General features: G+C 55.5%; 1 protein-coding gene across 1 annotated transcript in view; it reads right to left on the minus strand.

Annotated features, from left to right (window-relative positions):
• LOC129713289 (calcium-activated potassium channel subunit alpha-1-like) overlaps nt 1-20,639 on the minus strand; it is a 42,695-nt gene extending 22,056 nt beyond the window's left edge. The window contains 19 exon segments of the mRNA XM_055662240.1: nt 543-629; nt 1,688-1,753; nt 4,457-4,566; nt 5,008-5,163; nt 6,803-6,872; nt 7,588-7,670; nt 8,496-8,601; nt 8,761-8,871; nt 9,962-10,053; nt 10,857-11,027; nt 11,156-11,231; nt 12,391-12,425; nt 12,427-12,467; nt 12,804-12,915; nt 14,086-14,176; nt 14,953-15,014; nt 15,404-15,523; nt 17,589-17,696; nt 19,576-20,639. Coding sequence (XP_055518215.1) covers nt 543-629; nt 1,688-1,753; nt 4,457-4,566; nt 5,008-5,163; nt 6,803-6,872; nt 7,588-7,670; nt 8,496-8,601; nt 8,761-8,871; nt 9,962-10,053; nt 10,857-11,027; nt 11,156-11,231; nt 12,391-12,425; nt 12,427-12,467; nt 12,804-12,915; nt 14,086-14,176; nt 14,953-15,014; nt 15,404-15,523; nt 17,589-17,696; nt 19,576-19,836 — 1,958 coding nt within the window. The 5' untranslated portion in view covers nt 19,837-20,639.
• Between the last annotated feature and the right edge of the window lie 193 nt (nt 20,640-20,832).

Below are 20,832 nucleotides of genomic sequence, written 5' to 3' on the forward strand. Positions count from 1 at the left end.
TCTGTGTCTCTCAAAGCAATGGGAACCGGCTGCCCACACCCAGCCCACTAGTATTCCACAATCCCCAGGCAGTGAGGGAGGGGTGGGGGGGGGGAGTGAGGGAGGGAGGGAGTGAGGGAGGGGGAGGGGGGGGAGGAGGGGAGGAGGGGGTGAGGGGGAGTGAGGGGGGTGAGGGAGCGGGGTGAGGGTGGGAGGGGAGAGGCGAGGTAGGGGGGGTGTGAGTTTGGGTTGTGTGGATATTCTGGGCTGGACTAGGTCATAAGGAATAGGAGCAGAATTAGGCCATTCGGCCCATCAAGTCTACTCTACTATTCAATCACGGCTGATCTATCTCTCCCTGCTAACCCCATTCCCTGCCTTCTCCCCATAACCTCACACAGAGACAGAGAGAGTGTACGAGTGGCTGTGTCGTGTGGGAGGGAACCTGAGATCTCGGAGTAAACGCACGCATTCACTGGGGGATCTGGGCAGACCCGGCTACCCCGACACACACTGCCGTGCCAGTGCACAAGTGTTCACGAGGGCTGCTGTCATGCTATTACCTCTGCACCAACGTGCGTTTCCGGGCGATGAAGAAGCCAAGGGTTTGGTGCTGCATCAGGACGCTGGAGTCCGGGTTAATCAGGATACTGCGGGAAGATGCACTGGTCACACACACGTGCACAGTCACACACACGTGCACAGTGGGCACACTCACACTCACACACACGTGCACTCCACACTCACACACACGCACACTCACCCTCCACACACACGCGCACAGTGGGCACACTCACACTCACACTCACCCTCGCACACTCTCACTGACCCCCGCACACTCACACTCACACTCACGCGCACAGTGGGCACACTCACACTCTCCCACACTCGCACACTCACACTCACCCTCACACACACAGTGGGCACACTCACACTCTCCACACACTCGCACACACACACTCACCCTCACACACAGTGGGGCACACTCACCCTCCACACTCACACTGACCCCCGCACACACTCACACTCACCCTCACACACTCGTGCACAGTGGGCACACTCACCCTCGACACTCACACTCACACACACCCACACTCGTGCTCTCCCTCGCACACTCACCACCGCACACTCACACACTCACCCTCCACACCCACACTCACCCTCACACACACACGCACAGTGGGCACACTCGCACTCACACTCACCCTCGCACACTCCCACCATCGTGCTCTCCCTCGCACTCACACTCACCCTCCACACTCACACTCATCCCCGCACACAGACACAATCACACCTGCACTGACACTCACACCCTCACCGCAACATAGTCACACTTGCACTGGCACACGCACATTCACCTTGACACCCTCACTCCCACATTGACACACTCGCACCCACCCGACACACCCTTGCACACTCTCACTGACACACTCATGCCCACACCCCGACACACGTACACCCGCACTAACACACTAGTCGCTGCACACTCACACTCACCCTCACAGCAAGCTCTGGCAAACTCATGTTCACACTCACACTGACACACAATCAAGGCCAGCCCTTGTACACTCACACTCGCAGCGAGCCCTGACATATTCCTGGGTGGGGTGGGGGGGGGGGGGATATTAGGAGGGGGTGAGATGGGGGGTGGGAGTGGGGGTGATGGGTGATGGGTGGGAGTGAGACGGTTTGGGGGGGGGTCAGTTACCTGACGGACTCGCTGGAGCGGTACTGCACGGCTATCAGCAGCAGCTTGAGCTTGAAGAAGCAGAGTCTGTGGAGAGAGGGAGCAGAGGGTGTGAGAGGACCTGGCCTTGGCTGACCAGCCTGGTGTGGGCACGGCTGGGTCAGGGGGCACGGCTGGGTCAGGGGGCACGGCTGGGTCAGGGGGCACGGCTGGGTCAGGGGGCACGGCTGGGTCAGGGGGGGTTGTTGTGGGAACTATGCCATGACCAGTGAGCTGCAGGTTAGGCTGAGAGTTGCAGCTGAGAGATGACATTCCCTCTTTACACAGAGAGTGGTGAATCTGTGGAACTCTCTGCCACAGAAGGTAGTTGAGGCCACACAGTTCATTAGATATATTTAAGAGGGAGTTAGATGTGGCCCTTGTGTCTAAGGGGATCAGGGGGTATGGAGAGAAGGCAGGTACAGGATACTGAGTTGGATGATCAGCCTTGATCATATTGAATGGCGAATGGTGCAGGTTCGAAGGGCCGAATGGGCTCTACTCCTGCACCTATTTTCTATGTTTCTATGTTTCTTTAACCCGGCACCTATGAAATATGGAACAGAAAAGGCCAATGATAAACTGAACCACATTATTTGTGAAGAAGGGTCTCGACCCGAAACGTCACCCATTCCTTCTCTCCAGAGATGCCGCCCGTCCCGCTGAGTTACTCCAGCATTTTGTGTTTAAAAGAGCATCTGCTGTTCCTTCCTATACCCGTTCTCCATAGTCAAGCATGCGGCGATGGGTATATTGCGAGCTCTGAGGGTGTTTCTGCTAGCATGCAGAGAGTGGGCCGAATGGCCCTGTGTTGGTGTGATCTGCTGAGTGGAGCATGCAGTGCTGCTCACTGACTGGTGGTGGCAGCGCTGAGCCACGTATGGAAAAGCTGCCCGAGAGCGACCCCGCCTGGCTGCCGGCCGCACTGCAGCGGGTGGTGAATGAGGGATCAGGTGCGAAGTGCATCATAATGTAACAAGATATTACAGTAAGAATTAGGCCATTCGGCCCATCAAGTCTACTCCGTCATTCAATCATGGTTGATCTATCTCTCCCCCCTAACCCTATTCACCTGCCTTCTCCCCATAACCCCTGACACCAGTACTAATCAAGATTCTATCTATCTCTGCCTTAAAAAATATCCACTGACTTGGCCTCCACAACATTCTGTGGCAAAGAATTCCGCAGATTCACCACCCTCTGACTAAAGATATTCCTCCTCATCTCCTTCCGAAAGGAACATCCTTTAATTTTGAGGCTGTGACCTCTAGTCCTCAGACTCTCCCACTAGTGGAAACATCCTCTCCACATCCACTCTATCCGGGCCTTTCACTGTCCTGTGTGTTTCAATGAGGTCCCCCCCCCTCATTCTTCTAAACTCCAGCGAGTACAGGCTCAGCACCGACAAACGCTCATCAAAGGTTAACCCACTTATTCCTGGGATCATCCTCTGGATCCTCTCCAGAGCCAGCACATCCTTCCTCAAATATGGGGCCCACAATTGCTCACAATATTCCAAATGCAGCCTGACCAGACCAGCGCCTTATAGAGCCTCAGCATCACATCCCTGTTTTTGTATACAAGCCCTCTTGAAATAAATGCGAGCATTGAGTTTGCTTTCTTTACCACACGTGTGGTATTAACTCCCTCGGTCAGAGAAAAACTCCACAGTCTACAGGAACCTGTGCTAGTTCAGACTTCAATTGATCACACTTTAATTGATTAGAGATAGGCACAAAAGCTGGAGTAACTCAGTGGGACAGGCAGCATCTCTGGAGAGAAGGAATTGGTGACGTTTTGGGTTGAGACCCTTCTTTAGACTGTGGTAGACAAAAATGCTGAAGAAACTCAGCGGGTGAGGCAGCATCGATGGACCGAAGGAAACAGGGCATATTTCGGGTCAAGACCCTTCTTCAGACTGATGTGGGGTGGAAAGAAAGGAAGAGGCAGAGACAGCGGGCTGTGGGGGAGCTGGGAAGGGGAGGGGAAAGAGGGAGAAAGCAGGGACTACCTGAAATTGGAGAAGTCAATGTTCAAACCGCTGGGGTGTAAACTACCCAAGCGAAATATGAGGTGCTGCTCCTCCAATTTATGGTGGGACTCACTCTGGCCATGGAGGAGGCCCAGGACAGAAAGGTCGGATTTGGAATGGGAGGGGGAGTTGAAGTGCTGAGCCACCGAGAGATCAGGTTTGTTAATGTGAACCGAGCGGAGGTGTTGGGCAAAGCGATCGCCAAGCCTGCACTTGGTCTCACCGATGTAGAGCAGCTGACATCTAGAGCAGCGGATGCAGTAGATGAGGTTGGAGGAGATGCAGGTGAACCTCTGCCTCACCTGGAAAGACTGCTTAGGGTAGACTGAGAGTCAGGGGAGAGAGAAACTAGAGATATGGAATGGCAAGGTGTGAAAACAACATCATCCCCATACCTAACAATGAACCATTCTACTTTTCCTTGAACACCATCTGCTTTGATCTATTGTTTTCACACCTTGACCTTCCTTATCTCTAGTGTAATGTCAATGGGTCAAGTCAATGGGACAAACCCAAACCGCCAACTGGGTTGGCATGGAGTAGGTGGGCCGAAGGGCCTGTTTTCATGCTGGACGGTTGGATGACCCAACGATTCTACCTTCACCCCCACCCCCCCATCCCCATTCTGGCTTTAGGAGCAGGGATTTCTGCCCCATTCCCAGTCGAATAGACCCCCCCCCCCCCCCGCCCGGTGCCGGGAATGTCCGGGATTCACTCACTCGCACACGGTGGGGAAGGTCATCCCCACAAACGAATCCGACAGGAATTCCGTGAAGATTTCCTGACTCATTCCTTCCTGGTAAACGTCCAGCCACGTGCCAGTCTTGTGCTGGGAATAACAGGGGGAGAATCACTCTTCTCCCCCCCATCGCCCTCCTCATCCACGACCTCCCCTCCCCACCCCTCCCCACCCCCACCCCCGCCCAATCATCTCCCCACCCCACCCCACCCAGCACCACCCCATCATCCCCCCCCACCCCCCCCCCCCACCCCATCATCCCCCCACCCCTCCCCACCCCACCCCACCCCTCCCCACCCCAGCACCCCCCCCTCATCTTCCCACCCCTCCCCCACCCCAGCACCGCCCCCATCATCTCCCCACCCCTCCCCACCCCACCCCACCCCATCCCCCACCCCATCATCCCCCACCCCTCCCCACCCCATCATCTTCCCACCCCCCCTTCACACCCACCCCCCCTCCAGACACGCCCCTCTCTAACACACACCCCCTCCCACACACCCACCTCACACACACCTATCCCGTCCTTACCTCCGCCAGGGATTTCTTGATGAAGAGGTTTGCGAGGAGCGAGGAGAGTCCGGGCACAATGCAGTTCTGGGCGATGAAGCCCATCTTCAGCTCGGACAGACAGATCACGCTGTCTCGCTGCCCCATGTTCCAGCTGGGCAGGTTCTGCAGGTATGCCTACACGCGCGCACACACACGCATACACATGTGCACCCACACACGCACACATGCACCCCCACACATGCACACACACACCCGCACACATGCATGCCATGCACACAAGCGCACCCACATGCACACGCGCACGCACACACTCATTCATGCGCGCACGCACACACATGCACACACCCACACACACGCACCCACACATGCACGCGCATGCACACACATGCACACACACACACGTGCACACACACGCACACACACGCACACACACCCACACCCACATCCGTGCACACACGCACACACACACACACACACACACACACACGTGCGCACACACACACACGCACACACACACACACACACAAACACACACACACACACACACACGTGCACACACACACTAACACACGCATACACACACACATACCCGTGCACACACACACGCACACACACACACACACACACACACACACACACACACCACACACACACACACACACACACACACGCACACACACACACACACACTTGCCTTCAGAAAACAAACTAAACAGAGGTCCCCATGGCAGGTGAGGAGGGGGGGGGGGGGGGGGTGCAATGAGGGAGGGGCGGTGGGGGAGAGGGTGAGGGTGTGTGTACGGGTAACAAAGCCCCAAACATATCAATCCTTAATAAAACCGGGCCATGCTGGAAATACTCAGAGAGCCGACCAGCGTATATGGGACCAACCATTGACTAACAGCGAACAAACCCATGTCCACACTCCTGGACCATGGCCTCCAATCTCCGTCAGCACTTCCTAACCTCACCGTGAGGATGGGAGTGGAGAGAAAGCATTTTATCGGGATACATCACAGCACGGTTTGGGAACAGCTCCATCCAAGACCGACAGACATTGCAGGGAATTGTGGACGCAGCCCAGACCATCACACAAACCAACCTCCCCTCCATTGACTCCATCTACACCTCACGCTGCCTCGGCAAGGCCAGCAGCATCATCAAGGACCAGTCTCACTCTGGACACTCCCTGGGGTTGAAGGGGAAGATGATTGTCCAACTATCTGCCTGACATACACCCTCCCTCACCTGCATCCATCTATTACCTGCCCCATCCTATCTTCCAGCTTTCTCACCCCCCCCCCCCCCCCCCCCAAACCCCACCCACCACAATCAGTCTGTAACGTCGCCAATCCATGTTTTCCACAGATGCTTCCTGACCCGCTGAGTTACTCCAGCACATTGGGGGTTTTTTTTTTGTAAACCAGCATCTGCGGTTCCCTGTTCCAATGTGTCAACAAACTGCACGGGGTACAGGGAAGGTTCCCCAATCTTTCCTCCCCCCCCCCCCCCCCTCCCCTGCTTTCCCCAGTAATGACGGGGGGTGGGGGGGGGGGGGGTGGGGGGGTGATGCTGCAGTGTGTGTGTGGTGTGTGTGTGTGTGTGTGTGTGCGCGCGTGCGTGCGTGCGTGCGTGTGCGTGTGTGTGTGTGTGTGTGTGTGTGTGTGTGTGTGTGTGTGTGGGGGGGGGGGTGTGGAGATGCTCCAGTGTGTGTGTGTGTGTGTGTGTGTGTGTGTGTGTGTGTGTGTGGGAGAGTGAGTGTGTGTGTGTGTGTGTGTGTGTGTGGGTGTGTGTGGGGGGACACGACGCCTACCTTGCTGTGATACTGCAGGACCTGAGCGATGATTCGCATCTCGGGGCAGTATTGTTTGACGGCAATGGCCCTGTAATCGGGAGTTAGAAGACAGACAAACTACCCGAATAGTCAACGGCCTGGATGGAGTGGATGTGGAGAGGATGTATCCACTACTGGTCATCGCCTCAAAATTAATGGACAGGTTCGGGGGTTTGGGCAGGGTTTGGGAGGGGTCAGGGTTCAGGGTTTGAGAGGGGTCAGCGTTTGGAGAGGGGTCAGGGTTCGAGAGGGGGAGGGGTTTATCAGGGGGTCGGGGGTTCAGGAGGGGTCGGGGTTCTGGAGGGGTCAGGGTTTCGTCAAGGGTCAGGGTTTGGGGTTCGGGAGGGGTCGGGGGTCAGGCGGGGGTCGGGAGGGGTCAGGTCAGGGTTCTGGAGGGGGTCGGGTTTCGGGAGGGGTCAGGTTTGGGGTTCGGGAGGGGTTGGGGGTCAGGGTTCGGGAGGGGTCGGGGTTTGGGAGGGGTCGTAGGGGTCAGGTTCTGGGAGGGGTCGGGGGTCATCAGGGGGTCGGTTTGGGTCGGAAGGGGTCAGGGTTCTGGAGGGGTCAGGGTTCGGGAGTGGTCGGGGGTCAGGGTTCGGGAGAGGTCAGGCTTCGGGAGGGGTCGGGGGTCAGGGTTCTGGAGGGGTCAGGTTTCAGGAGGGGTCAGGTTTGGGGTTCGGGAGGGGTCGGGGGTCAGGGTTCGTCAGGGGTCGGGGTTCGGGAAGGGTCAGGGTTCGTGAGGGGTCAGGGTTCAAGCCGTGCCTCACTTCATGATGTTGACGGAGTCCTCAGCCTCGGGGTTGAGGCAGTTCCTGTCGGCGAGGATGAGGCAGGCGTTGGCCTCGTCCAGCTGGTGGCCGGAGGGACAGAGTTACTCAGCATTCAGCAACTTGACCGGATCAACAACATCCCGGCTCTCTGCTCATCCCCCACCCCTGTCAGAGGGCGGCGCAGCGGGTGGAGCTGCTGCCTCACAGCACCAGAGACCTGGGTTCGACCCTGACCTCGGATGCTGTCTAATGTGGAGTTTGCAAGTTCTCCCCGTGACCGCGTGGGTTTGCTCCGTGTGTGCAGGTTTGTAGATCAACTGGCCCTCAGTACATTGTGCCCTGGTGTGGAGCGGTTGCCAAGATGGCCGTCCGTCAGTTACGGTGCCAGGCAGTTGAGGGCTTCGCTTGAGTCAGATACTTGCAGGCAAATGGGACTAGCATAGATGGGGCATCTTGGTCAGCAGGCACGAGTTGGGCCGAAGGGCCTGTTTCCCTGCTGTAACTCCAAAAAAGTAACTTGAAATGCATAATGAATGCCTTGTTTGGATGTACTCACACAGACCAGTATCATGGACAGTCGGGAAAAATTCAACAAACATTTTGAATATGTATGGAAAATCTTATGGGAAAAGTGGAAATTAAAACATCTGATCTTATACAAGTGTATAAAATCATGAGAGGAATAGATCGGGTAGATGCACAGAGTCTCTTGCCCACAGTAGGTGAATCGAGGACCAGGGGACATCGGTTCAAGGTGAAGGGGAAAATATTTAATAGGAATCTGAGGGGCAACTTATTAATACAGAGGGTGGTGGGTGTATGGAACGAGCTGCCAGAGGAGGTAGTTGAGGCTGGTACTGTATGTACAATAAGGTATGGCTCTATGAGTCTATGACCAACCTCACCTGGACCCTGACCAGGTCACCGGGCTTCAGAACTGATCCCCGGAAGAACTGCATCTGGGTGACGTGCCGTTTGAACAAGGCTTGTAGCTCCAGGGAGGGGTTGAAGCTGTAACCAGCAGGAGCAGAAAGGTCACCAGTTTAGTTTAGGAGTGGGGGGTGGGGGCTGGGAATGGGGGGGGTGGGTGGTGTGGGTGGGGGGTGGGGCTGGGAGTTGGGGGTGGGGAGTGACGGAGGGGGAGTGAGACACACAGCCCTGTATACTCACTCCTCAAGGATGACAATGTCGGTCGAACTCTCTTCTCTCTCCTTCCGGGTGAAATCCTTCAGGAACTCGTGGAAACTGGAGAAGGTGATGTATCCACACATGATGATGTGCCTGTAAGGGTCGTGGGAAAGTTCAGCGACGGAGGTGAGAGCTGACCTCTGTGCACCCTCACTGCTGGTCCCTGGACACTCTCACCCGGGCAAGCCCACCGCCTGTGACACACCACCACACTCACACACACACGCACACACACACACACACACACACACACACACATGCGCTCACACACACACACTCACACACACACATGCACACACACACACACATTCACATACACACACACACTCACATGCACACACACTCACACTCACACTCACACACACACACACACACACACACACACACACACACACACACTCACACGCACACACACACACACTCACACACACACACACATGCACACGCATACGCACACGCACACACATACGCACACACACACACACACACTCACGCACACGCACACACACTCACACTCACACGCACACACGCATACGCACACACACTCACACGCGCACACCCGCTCACACACACACGCTCACACTCTCACACACTCAGTCACACACACACATGCACACACACACACACACACACACACTCTCACACACGCTCACAGTCACACACACATGCACACGCACACGCACACGCACACGCACACACACTACAGGCTAAAGTGTTCCAATATCCCTTGACTTGGCCTCCACAGCCGCCTGTGGCTCTCAGTCTGAAGAAGGATCTCGACCCAAAATGGCACCTATTCCTTTCCTCCAGAGATGCTGCCTGACCTGCTGAGTTACTCCAGCATTTTGTACACCTTGGTGTAAGCAGCATCTGAAGTTGCTTCCTATTTAGGTTTATGTAGTGTATTATAGTTTAGAGACACAGCACGGAAACAGGCCCTTCGGCCCACTGAATCCGTGCCGACCAGCGATCTCCCCGTACACTAGTTCTCTCCTGCAATGGGAGGAAACCCCGGCTTAAACACACGTGGCAGAGGTGGGGGGCATCAGACACTCCTGGTCTCTCCACCCTTTAACCCTGTGACTCAGGGAGACACCTCCAGCCACTGGCCAACACCAGGTACATGGGAACTTTGCAGAGACTTCTGGTCCTACAGAGGGTGCAGTGTACGGTCAATACTCACTTCTTACCCCTGACCAATCTGTAGGAGCCCGTGTACTTGCGGTGGCTCCCGATCAGTTCAACGATCTCAGGGACGTGACTCGCAAACAGGGCCTGTGGTGGAGGGAGCAAAGTCAACGTTTCCAAACCAGCGCAGTGTCTAACCCCAAGATTCATCTTCACCGCCCCCAGCACAGCATCCAACATATCCCCACCCACCCTGCTGACCTCCCCACCCCAGTCTCCCCCCCGCCTCACTCCAGTCTCTCCCCCGCCCCTCCCACCCTCCAGTCCCCCCCCCCCCCTCCCCCCCCAGTCTCCCCCCCCCCCTCCCATCCCAGTCTCCCCCCCCCCTCCCCCACCCCAGTCTCCCCCCCCCCCTCCCACCCCAGTCTCCCCCCCCCCCCCCCCCCACCCCAGTCTCCCCCCCCCCTCCCACCCCAGTCTCCCCCCGCCCCTCCCACCCCAGTCCCCCCCCCCCCTCCCACCCCAGTCTCCCCCCCGCCCCTCACACCCCAGTCTCCCCCCCCCCCCCCCACCCCAGTCTCCCCTCGCCCCCTCCCACCCCAGTCCCCCTCCCCTCACACCCCAGTCTCCCCCCCCTCCCTCACACCCAGGTTCAACAACATTGGACAGGTACACAAAAATGGGGGGGGGGGAGGTGAGTGGGGGAGGGGAGGGGGGGGGGGAGTGGGGAAAAACTCGGAAGGGGGGGGGGGTGAGTGGGGGGGGTGTGAGTGGGGGGTGAGTAGGTGGAGGGGGGGTTGAGTGGGGGAGGGGGGGGGTGATGGGGGAGAGGGGGGGTGAGTGGGGGAGGGGGGGGGTGGTGTGGTGGGGGGGGGGGGTGAGTGGGGGAGGGGGTGGTGAGTGGGGGGGTAGCACTGCCCCAGACAGTAAGACAAGAGTTGTAGACTCACCAAGCCCAGGATGATGAAGAAGACCATGAAGACCTGGCCAACGGTGGTCCTAGCGGTCAGATCCCCGTAGCCCACCGTGGACATGGTGACCATCAGCAGGTAAACACACTGCCAGTACGTCAGCGTCTGGCTGTTGTTCTCCTCCCGCCATGGGTCGCCTGAGTTCTCAATCTGAAAATACAGAACGGATCCGTTAGTCGTCCTAAGACACAATGTCGCCCACTACCCCACACGATGGGCAGAAGGGCCTGATTCCGCGCCGGATCTCTAAACTAAACTACATGGGGACACTGACTGACCGTATGTATGAATCCGGCCGCGGTCAGCCACGCTCCAACAAACACGGACAGCAGGCTGGCCAGCTTGATCTTGGTACTGGGGAGCAACAGAGGGTGAGTGAGGGGGGAAGGGAGAACATGAAACCCACTCCCACCACAACCCACCCCAGCCCCAGCCCACCACAACCCAGCCCAACCCAGCACAACCCAGCCCAGCCCAACCCAGCCCAGCCCAGTCCACCACAACCCAGCCCACCCCAGCCCAGCCCAGCCCAGTCCACCCACCATAACCCAGCCCAGTCCATCCCCCCACCACAACCCAGCCCACCCCACCTCAGCCCACCCCAGCCCACCACAACCCAGCCCAGCCCAGCCCAGCCCACCCCCAGCCCAGCCCAGTCCACCACAACCCAGCCCAGCCCAGTCCACCACAACCCAGCCCAGTCCACTCCACCACAGCCCAGCACAACCCAGTCCACCACAACCCAGCCCAGCCCAGCCCAGTCCAACCCAGCCCAGCCCAGTCCACCCCAGCCCAGCCCAGTCCAGTCCCACCCCACCATAACCCAGCCCAGTCCAGCCCAGCCCAGCCCAGCGCAACCCAGCCCAGCCCAGCCCACCCCAGCCCCAGCCCAGTCCAGTCCACCCCACCATAACCCAGCCCAGTCCAGCCCAGCCCAGCCCACCCCAGTCCAGCCCAGCCCAGCCCACCCCACCCCAGCCCACCCCAGCCCAGCCCAGCCCAGCCCAGTCCAGCCCACCCCAGCCCAGTCCAGCCCAGTCCACCCCAGCCCAGCCCAGTCCAGTCCACCCCACCATAACCCAGCCCCAGCCCAGCGCACCACAACCCACCACAACCCAGCCCAGCCCAGCCCAGCCCAGCACACACACATACAGGCCCTTCTACCCACTATGCCGTGCTGACGAGCAAACACCTATGTACACCGATGTACACGGTGGCGCAGCTGTAGAGTTGTTGCCTCACAGCGCCAGAGACCCGGGTTTAATCCCGTCTGTACCCTCTCCCCGTGACCGCGTGGGTTTACTCCAGGTGCTCCAGTTTCCTCCCACACTCACACACGCGTGCACGCGCCCCTCCCCACACACGTCCCGTTACAGAGCTGCGGCTGCGGGGGGGGGGGGGGGGGGGGGGGGGGGGGAGGGGGGAGGAGGGGGTGGGGGGGGGGGTGGGGGGGGGGGGGAGGGCTGAGGAGGGGGTGGGGTGGGGGGGGAGGGGGGGGGGCACCGCTACTCACTGCCGTTTGAGGATGCGCAGGTACTGCAGGATCTCGGGCAAACTGCAGCAGCCGCAGGGATCGCATGAACCGCAGCCCTGTGGGACAGAGCACAGCATCGCTGCATCAGCCCGCTGGGGAGGGGTGGAGGGGGGTCGGCAGTGGGGGGAGGGGAAGCGAATAATGATGGGGGGGGGGGGATGGTGGGGGCAGTGGGAGGGGTTGGGGCGGGGAGGGAGGGGTGAGGGGGGGGGGGTAGTGCGGGGGGGGAGGGTGAGGGTGGGGGGTAGTGCGGGGGGGGGGGGGGGTGTGAGGGGGGGGCAGTGCGGGGGGGGGGGGGGTGGGAGGGTGAGGGTGGAGCGGGGTGGTGGGGGGGGGTAGTGAGGGGGGGGGGGGGGTCGGGGTGGGAGGGGGGTGGACACGGCCACACTCACCGATGCAGTCGCGGCTGAAGTAGAGAGACAGGATGACGGGCGGGATGGTGAAGAAGTCCACGATGGAGTTGAGTTCCACCCAGAAGCGCAGTTTGTCGTTGGCAGCGATGAACTGGCCGTGAGGAGGGCGAGTGGGTGACGAAGAATCCCAGCGGACAGACACAGATACAAGCAACGCGTCAAATGCAACCTCACCTAACATCTGCACCACGACTTCCTGACCCTTGCACTCAATGCTTTGACTCATGGAGGCAAGCATACCATACAGCTCTATCTACTTGCATTGCCACCTTCAGGGAGCTATGGATTAGGACACTAGGATCCCTTGACGTTGAAGATAGAGAAATCAATATTCACACCGCTGGGGTGTAAGTTGCCCAATCGATATATGAGGAGCTGTTCCTCCAATTTGCGTTGGTCCTCGCTGACAGTGGAGGAGATCCAGGACAGAAAGGTCAATGGTCATGTCATAAGGGATAGGAGACGAATTAGGCCATTCTGCCCATCAAATCTACTCCACCATTCAATCATGGCTGATCTATCTCCCCCTCTAAACCCCATTCTCCTGCCTTCTCCCCATAACCCCTGAAACCATCATTAATCAAGAATCTATCTATCTCTGCCTTAAATATTTCCACTGACTTGGCCTCCACAGCCTTGTGTGGCAAAGAATTCCACAGATTCACCGCCCTCTGACTAAAGAAATTCCTCCTCATCCCAATAGACAATAGACAATGGGTGCAGGAGTAGGCCGTTTGGCCCTTTGAGGCAGCACCGCCATTCAATGTGATCATGGCTGATCATCCCCAATCAGTACCCCGTTCCTGCCTTCTCCCCATAGCCCTTGACTCCGCTATTTTAAAGAGCCCTATATAGCTCTCTCTTGAAAGCTCTTGATGGGAACGTCCTTTAATTCTGAGGCTGTGACCTCTAGTCCTAGACTCTCCCACTAGTGGAAACATCCTCTCCACATCCACTCTATCCAGGCCATTCACTGTTCTGTGAGTTTCAATGAGGTCCCTCCTCGTTCTTCTAAACACCAGCGAGTACAGGCCCAGTGCCGACAAACGCTCATCATAGGTTAACTAATGTATTCCTTCGACCGGACCAGGCGGACTGAACGGAGGAACAGAGAGCCTCGGGCAGGGGATGTGAATGTCAGGTCAGGGGGGTGAGGTCGGGCCTGAGATACACACTCACGGCTCGGGGCCGAGGTGGGAAGTTGTATCGCCCCGTCTCACAGCGCGGCTCAGGGGGGTCCCCGGGGAAGCAGATCACTTACACGGAGTCCAAAGTAGAACAGGAAGAAGGAATTGAAGCCCAGATCAACCGCTTGGAGGTTCTCCAGGACCACGCGGGTGTCCTCGCTGCTTCTACACAGGGGGGGGGGGGGGGCAAAGCAGGGGGGTGAATGGCTGGTGAACCCCCCCCCCCCCCCCCCCCCCCCCCCCCCCCCCCCGCCCCCACGCTCCCACTTTAACCGGGCAGCCCACAGTAATCCATCAGACAGGACACGCCAACACATGAGCCTGCGTGTGGCTGCCTTGCCCGTGGATATCCGTGCGTGTGTGTGTCTGCCAGTGTGTCCTCGAGTGCCCGTGTACCGTGTTGTCTGCTGTGCCCGCGTGTGACACTTTGTGTGTGTGACACTCCGCTAGTTCTCTGCCACAGAAGGCAGCGGAGGCCGATTCACTGGATGGTTTCAAGAGAGAGTCAGATTTCTGGGGAGTCCAGAACCAGGGGCCACAGTTTAAGAATAAGGGGTAAAGCCATTTAGAACGGAGACGAGGAGAGTGGCGAGTCTGTGGAATTCTCTGCCTCAGAGGGCGGTGGAGGCCGGTTCTCTGGATACTTTCAAGAGAGAGCTTAGATAGGGCTCTTAAAGATAGCGGAGTCAGGGGATAAGGGGAGAAGGCAGGAACGGGGTACTGATTGGGGATGATCAGCCATGATCACATTGAATGGCGGTGCTGGCTCGAAGGGCCGAATGGCCTACTGCTGTATTTTCTATGTTTCTGTACCCGCGTGCCCCTGCGTCTCTGGCCTGTGGGTCTGAGCTTGCCCCCTGCCCCTTGCCCCCTGCCCCCTGACACTTGCCCCTTGCCCCCTTGCCCCTTGCCCCCTGCCCCATGCCCCCTCACTCACTCACTCTATGGATATGACAAAGTAGATGAAGAGGGATCCGAAGCTGAGCAGGAACACCATCATCACCTGTGTGTGTGTGTGAGACAGACAGAGAGAGAGAGGGGACATCAGAGGCTGGGTGCCCAGAACTGTCACCTCCAGTCCCCACCCCCCACCCTGACCTCCACCTCCGTCTGCTCCCCTTCACCAGGTCCCCACTGCCCGAGGTCACCACACCCACACCCACCTCCCCACCACTGTCACCTTGCCCCTCTAACTACTCTCTGGGGAGAAGGAATGGGTGACGTTTCGGGGCGAGACCCTTCTTCCCTGCTGCTGTGTTCAGCCCACGGGACTGTCCTGCCTTAAGCTAAGGATGTCGTTGTAGCCCTGATCTTCGCCCCCACCTGCCGACTGTCCTTGCACTGACCAATGTCGACCCCCCAGTGGCGAACCGCCCTGCCGCTGCTACTCACAAGACCTCGACCAATTAAAGACTGTGCCGATATCATTCGCTGGGCCCATTCCTGAACATCGATCCCCAAGTTGACCTTCCTTATCTTTGATGTCTCCGTTGCATTCAGCTGTTCAATCTCCTGCAATAGATTTCATTTCAGATTTCAGTCTTATTTCAGAAATATCGCAAGACCAGTGATACCATCTCCTTAAATCCTACAATGAGTTACGTACATGGCCCCGAGGCCCTAACACTTCCTAGTCTCGACCCGAAACATCACCTATTCCTTTTCAATAGACAACAGACAATATACAATGGGTGCAGCAGTAGGCCATTCGGCCCTTCGAAACAGGCCCTTCAGCCAAAGACAGACGCAGAATGCTGGAGTAACTCGGCGGGCCAGGCAGCATCTCTGGAGAGAAGGAATGGGTGTCGTTTCAGGCCGAGACCCTTCTTCAGACTGCCCACCGAGCCCACACAGACCATCGCTCACATTACTTCTACTACCTCCTGATTCCTGTCACTATGAGTGAGGCCTTGACTTGACTTGAATGACTTGAATCCTTTATTTGAAAGGCCCAGCGCAAATTGGACGAACGTCTCCACATATTTCGCTTCAGCTTACACCCCAGCGTTATGAACATTGACTTCTCTAATTTTAGGCAACCCTTGCATTACCTCTCTCTCCGTCTCTCCCCCATCCTAGTTGTCCGACTAGTCCTACTGTCCTCCCCGATTAAGTATTACAGACTGTTTGCCGTATGGTCACATTCCCCTCAGCTAACAATTCTAGTTCCTCCTGTCTCCGTTACACTTCGCATGGTCCAAGGGTAAACCTTCTCCACGCTGGTCCCAAAACTAAACTAAAAACTAAGCTTCTGCGCAAGAAAGTTAGCTCCAAACGCGCCCTAAATCCCACCCACAATATAACGGGCAGTCTAAAATTTAAAGACACACGCCATCATTAATGATGCAAACAAAAGCCAAATGGCCACTACACCCACTGTCAGGATCGAACCTGGGTCTCCAGCGCTGTGAGGCAGCAGCTCTACCCGCTGCACCACCGTGATGCTCCCACGCTCATTCTCTCTCAACCACATTCTCCTGCTTTCTCCCCATAACCTTTGACAGCCGGACTAGCCAAGATCCCGTCAACCTCCGCCTTAAAAATACCCACTAACTAGCTATAAAAAATTTCAAAAGAGAGCTGGGATAAACACTTAATATATGTGCATAAATGCTCGATCAACGTACGACATACTCTAATCCAATATAAAACATTACAAAGACTATATTATTCAAAAACTAAAATAAATAAACTTTTCCCCAATGTTTCACCCATTTGTGATAAATGTCAGGTACAATAAGCTAACATAGCGCACTCTTTTGTTTTCTGTATAAAAATTCAAAAATTCTGGAACGAAATATTTGAAATCTTTACAAAATTATTTAAAACAAAACTTCTACCCAGAGTAGAATGGATCATTTTTGGAATATCGGAAGGTAACCCAGAATTAAATATGTTTCAAAAGAACTTACTTAATTATGGGCTAATAATCGGAAAAAAAGCTTATACTTACATTTTGGAAAAATGCTCCAATACCAACAACAAAAATGTGGATTTCAAACATGTTCGAAACACTACACTTGGAAGAGATGAGACTCCTCCTAGCAGGTAAAGCAGATCACTTCCAAAAGACGTGGTCTGCATTTATGGAACTATTACAAGCTAAGGTGCAATAATAAGTTAAAATATAAAGGCTACCAGGACCGGGTAATGGGGGGTATAAAATACATTTTTAATAAAAATATGGTTGGTATATCCTTTTTTGCGGAGTTTTGTGTTACAATAGAGCGACTGATTTTCCTTTTTTCTTTTTTTTCTTTTCTTTATAGGGTCTTAATTATTTTCTTTGCTTCCTTCTCTAATTCCTTCCCTAAGGGGTTCTTTTCTCCCAACACTTTCCTGCACCTTCACGATTCTTGCTTACTTTTCTTACTTCTTTTATTTCTTTCTCTTTTAAAGCTCAAAAAATGAAGTGGTACAACATAATGTAATAAGATATATGCGATGTATTAATGTGATTTACTGTACTGCTAATAAAAAATAAAAATTAAAAAATAATAAAAAATACCCACTAAGGTGGAAATGTTTGTTGTGTCTGTCTGGGCCGCTCAGGATTTCTGCTTCTGCAAGCACCTACCTCCATTGTCAGAGGCTTCTTCTTCCTTTCCAGCACGAGGCGATTGGTCAAGTGTTTGGCAGCGATGACCACGTCGTTAGACATCACCCGATTCCTGCCCCTGTTCCACTGGAGAGATGATGAGAAGGATAAGTGAGACACGCTGCTTTACAGAAGATACACGGTGAGTGGAGGCAGTGTGAGATTCACCAAACATTGACAGCCCCATCTTGGCAACTATCTCCACTGCACAGATCCTAGATTCATCAGAGATTTAATCTGTGCACTCTGCCCTCCAAAACTAACGTGTAACTTAGCTTAGAGATACAGCACGGAAACAGGTCCTTCTTCCCACTGAGCCCGCACCGACCAGCGATCCCTGCACACTAACACAATCCTACACACACGAGGGACAATTTACATTTACACCAAGCCAATTAACCTGCAAACCAGCACGTCTCTGTAGTGTGGGAGGAAATCGAAGATCTCGGAGAAAACCCACGTGGTCACGGGGAGAACGTGCAAACTCCGTACAGACAGCGCCCGTGGTCGGGATCGAACCCGGGTCTCCGGCGCTGTGAGGCAGCAACTCTACCGCTGCGCCATTGTGACCTCACCTGCATGAGGTGCTCTATGTTTCCCCATCCCCACACTTGGAACGGGACCCCCTCTTACCACCCATTAATGCTCCAACCAAGATATACAATGGGACATATTCCACATCACATAGTCACCGTAACTCCCCCCCCCCCCCCCACCCCCACCGTACCCAGAAGATTATCTAGAAGATTAACACAAAATGCTGGAGTAACCGCATCTCTGGAGAGAAGGAATTGGTGACGTTTCGTGTCGAGACCTTCTTCAGACTGAGATGTTTGGAGATGCTACCCACTGCCTTCTTAAACAAAATCCTTCTTAAATGTCACCCATTCCTTATCTCCAGAAATACTGCCTGTCCTGCTGAGTTACTCCAGCATTTTGTGCCTGATCTACAGATTGTGTGTAAAATCATGAGAGGAATAGATCAGGTAGATGCACAGAGTCTCTTGCCCAGAGTAGGGGAATCGAGGACCAGAGGACATAGATTCAAGGTGAAGGGGAAAATATTTAATAGGAATCTGGGGAGCATCCTTCTCACACAGAGGGTGGTGGGTGTATGGAACGAGCTACCAGAGGAGGTAGTTGAGGCTGGGACTATCCCATCGTTTAAGAAGCAGTTAGACAGGTACATGGATAGGACAGGTTTGGGGGATAGGGGCCAAATGCAGGCAGGCGGGAACAGTGTAGATGGAACATGTTGGGCCGAAGGGCCTGTTTCCACACTATATCACTCTATGACTTGTGACTCGGTGACCCTATGACTATATGACCCTGTGACCCTATGACCCTGTGAATCTATGACCCTGTGGCCTTATTACCCTGTGACCCTATGACCCTGTGGCCCTATGACCCTGTGGCCCTATGACCCTGTGACCCTATGACCCTGTGACCCTATGACCCTGTGGCCCTATGACCCTGTGACCCTATGACCCTGTGACCCTATGACCCTGGGACCCTATGACCCTGTGGCCCTATGACCCTGTGACCCTATGACCCTGTGGCCCTATGACCCTGTGGCCCTATGACCCTGTGACCCTATGACCCTGTGGCCCTATGACCCTGTGACCCTATGAACCCTATGACCCTGTGGCCCTATGACCCTATGACCCTGTGACCCTATGACCCTGTGGCCCTATGACCCTGGGACCCTATGACCCTGTGGCCCTGTGACCCTATGACCCTGTGGCCCTATGACCCTGTGGCCCTATGACCCTGTGACCCTATGACCCTGTGGCCCTATGACCCTGTGGCCCTATGACCCTGTGACCCTATGACCCTGTGGCCCTATGACCCTGTGACCCTATGACCCTGACCCTATGACCCTATGACCCTGTGACCCTATGACCCTGTGACCCTATGACCCTGTGGCCCTATGACCCTGTGGCCCTACAGACGGTTGACACTTTACCTTGGAATCCTGTGTATTGGATGCATGGGTCAGCTCGAGGTAGATGAACGCAATGCCTCTGTGCATGAGAATGAGGAGGATGCCGCCGATGAAGACCGTGAAGGAAGAGCCGATGGCGCCCCGCCACATGTCCTGGCTCAATGTGCGGCAGTTGTGGCTCGGTTTACGGATCTCGCCTGACTCCAGGATCATCTTCTGCAACGGATTGACCACTTCGCCGTCCACCTTCGACTTGAATTCAAGAAAAAATGAATTCCCCATTGTGGCTGCACTGTCCCAAACCAACGTTAGTTGATGCCTTGATGTGAGCCACACTCTGGGCTACAGATGGCGAGCTACTGCTGGTCACACTGGGCTACTAATGGAGGGCTACTGCTAGCCACACACTGGGCTACTAATGGAGGGCTACTGCTAGCCACACACTGGGCTACTGAGGTAGGGCCGTTATGAGTCACTGAGGTGGGACCATTGTGAGATATACACTGTGATAGACCATCCCCTTGTGTCGCCTGACCCCGTGTTCTAAGCCCCCATTGTGAGTCACTCTTCAAACACGGCTTCACCTCTTACCCCCACACTACGAGCCACCTTTCAGTCCACTAGCGCACATTCACCCCTCCTGAGAATCACTCTTTGTTCTCAATGTCCAAGAGTCCCCCTAGTGTCCCGCCTTCAGAGCTCCGTGTGCCCCGAACCGGGACCTGGGAATTCTGCAATCCATCATCGTCTATGAAGCAACAAGCTGGAGTAACTCAGCGGGTCAGGCAGCATCCCTGGAGAAAAGGAAGAGGTGACGTTTCGGGTCGAGACCTTTCTTCTGTCTAGACTTCAGAAGAAATGAACAATCTGCCCAACCTCCCCCTAAATCTCAAGCCCCCATGTCCTGGCAACACCCTCGTAAATCTTCTCTGCACTCGCTCCAACTTAATGAGGGTTAACCCATATCAGGGATAATACCAGAACTGATACCAGCCCAATAGGCCAACCAACATCTTGTACAAACCACAACAAAACAGTCCAACATTTATACTCACTTCCCTGACTGATTTGACCCAGAGAGAGTTGTAAATCTGTGGAATTCTCTGCCACGGAAGGCAGTGGAGGGATATGGGGAGAAAGCAGGAACGGGGTACTGGTTGTGGATGATCAGCCATGATTGAATAGTGGAGTAGACTTGATGGGCCGAATGGCCTAATTCTGCTCCTATCTCATGACCTTGTGGCCTCTGGTAGATAAAAAAAATGCTGGAGAAACATA

Source organism: Leucoraja erinacea, chromosome 35 (assembly GCF_028641065.1).
Source record: "Leucoraja erinacea ecotype New England chromosome 35, Leri_hhj_1, whole genome shotgun sequence".
Taxonomy (NCBI): Eukaryota; Metazoa; Chordata; class Chondrichthyes; order Rajiformes; family Rajidae; genus Leucoraja; species Leucoraja erinaceus.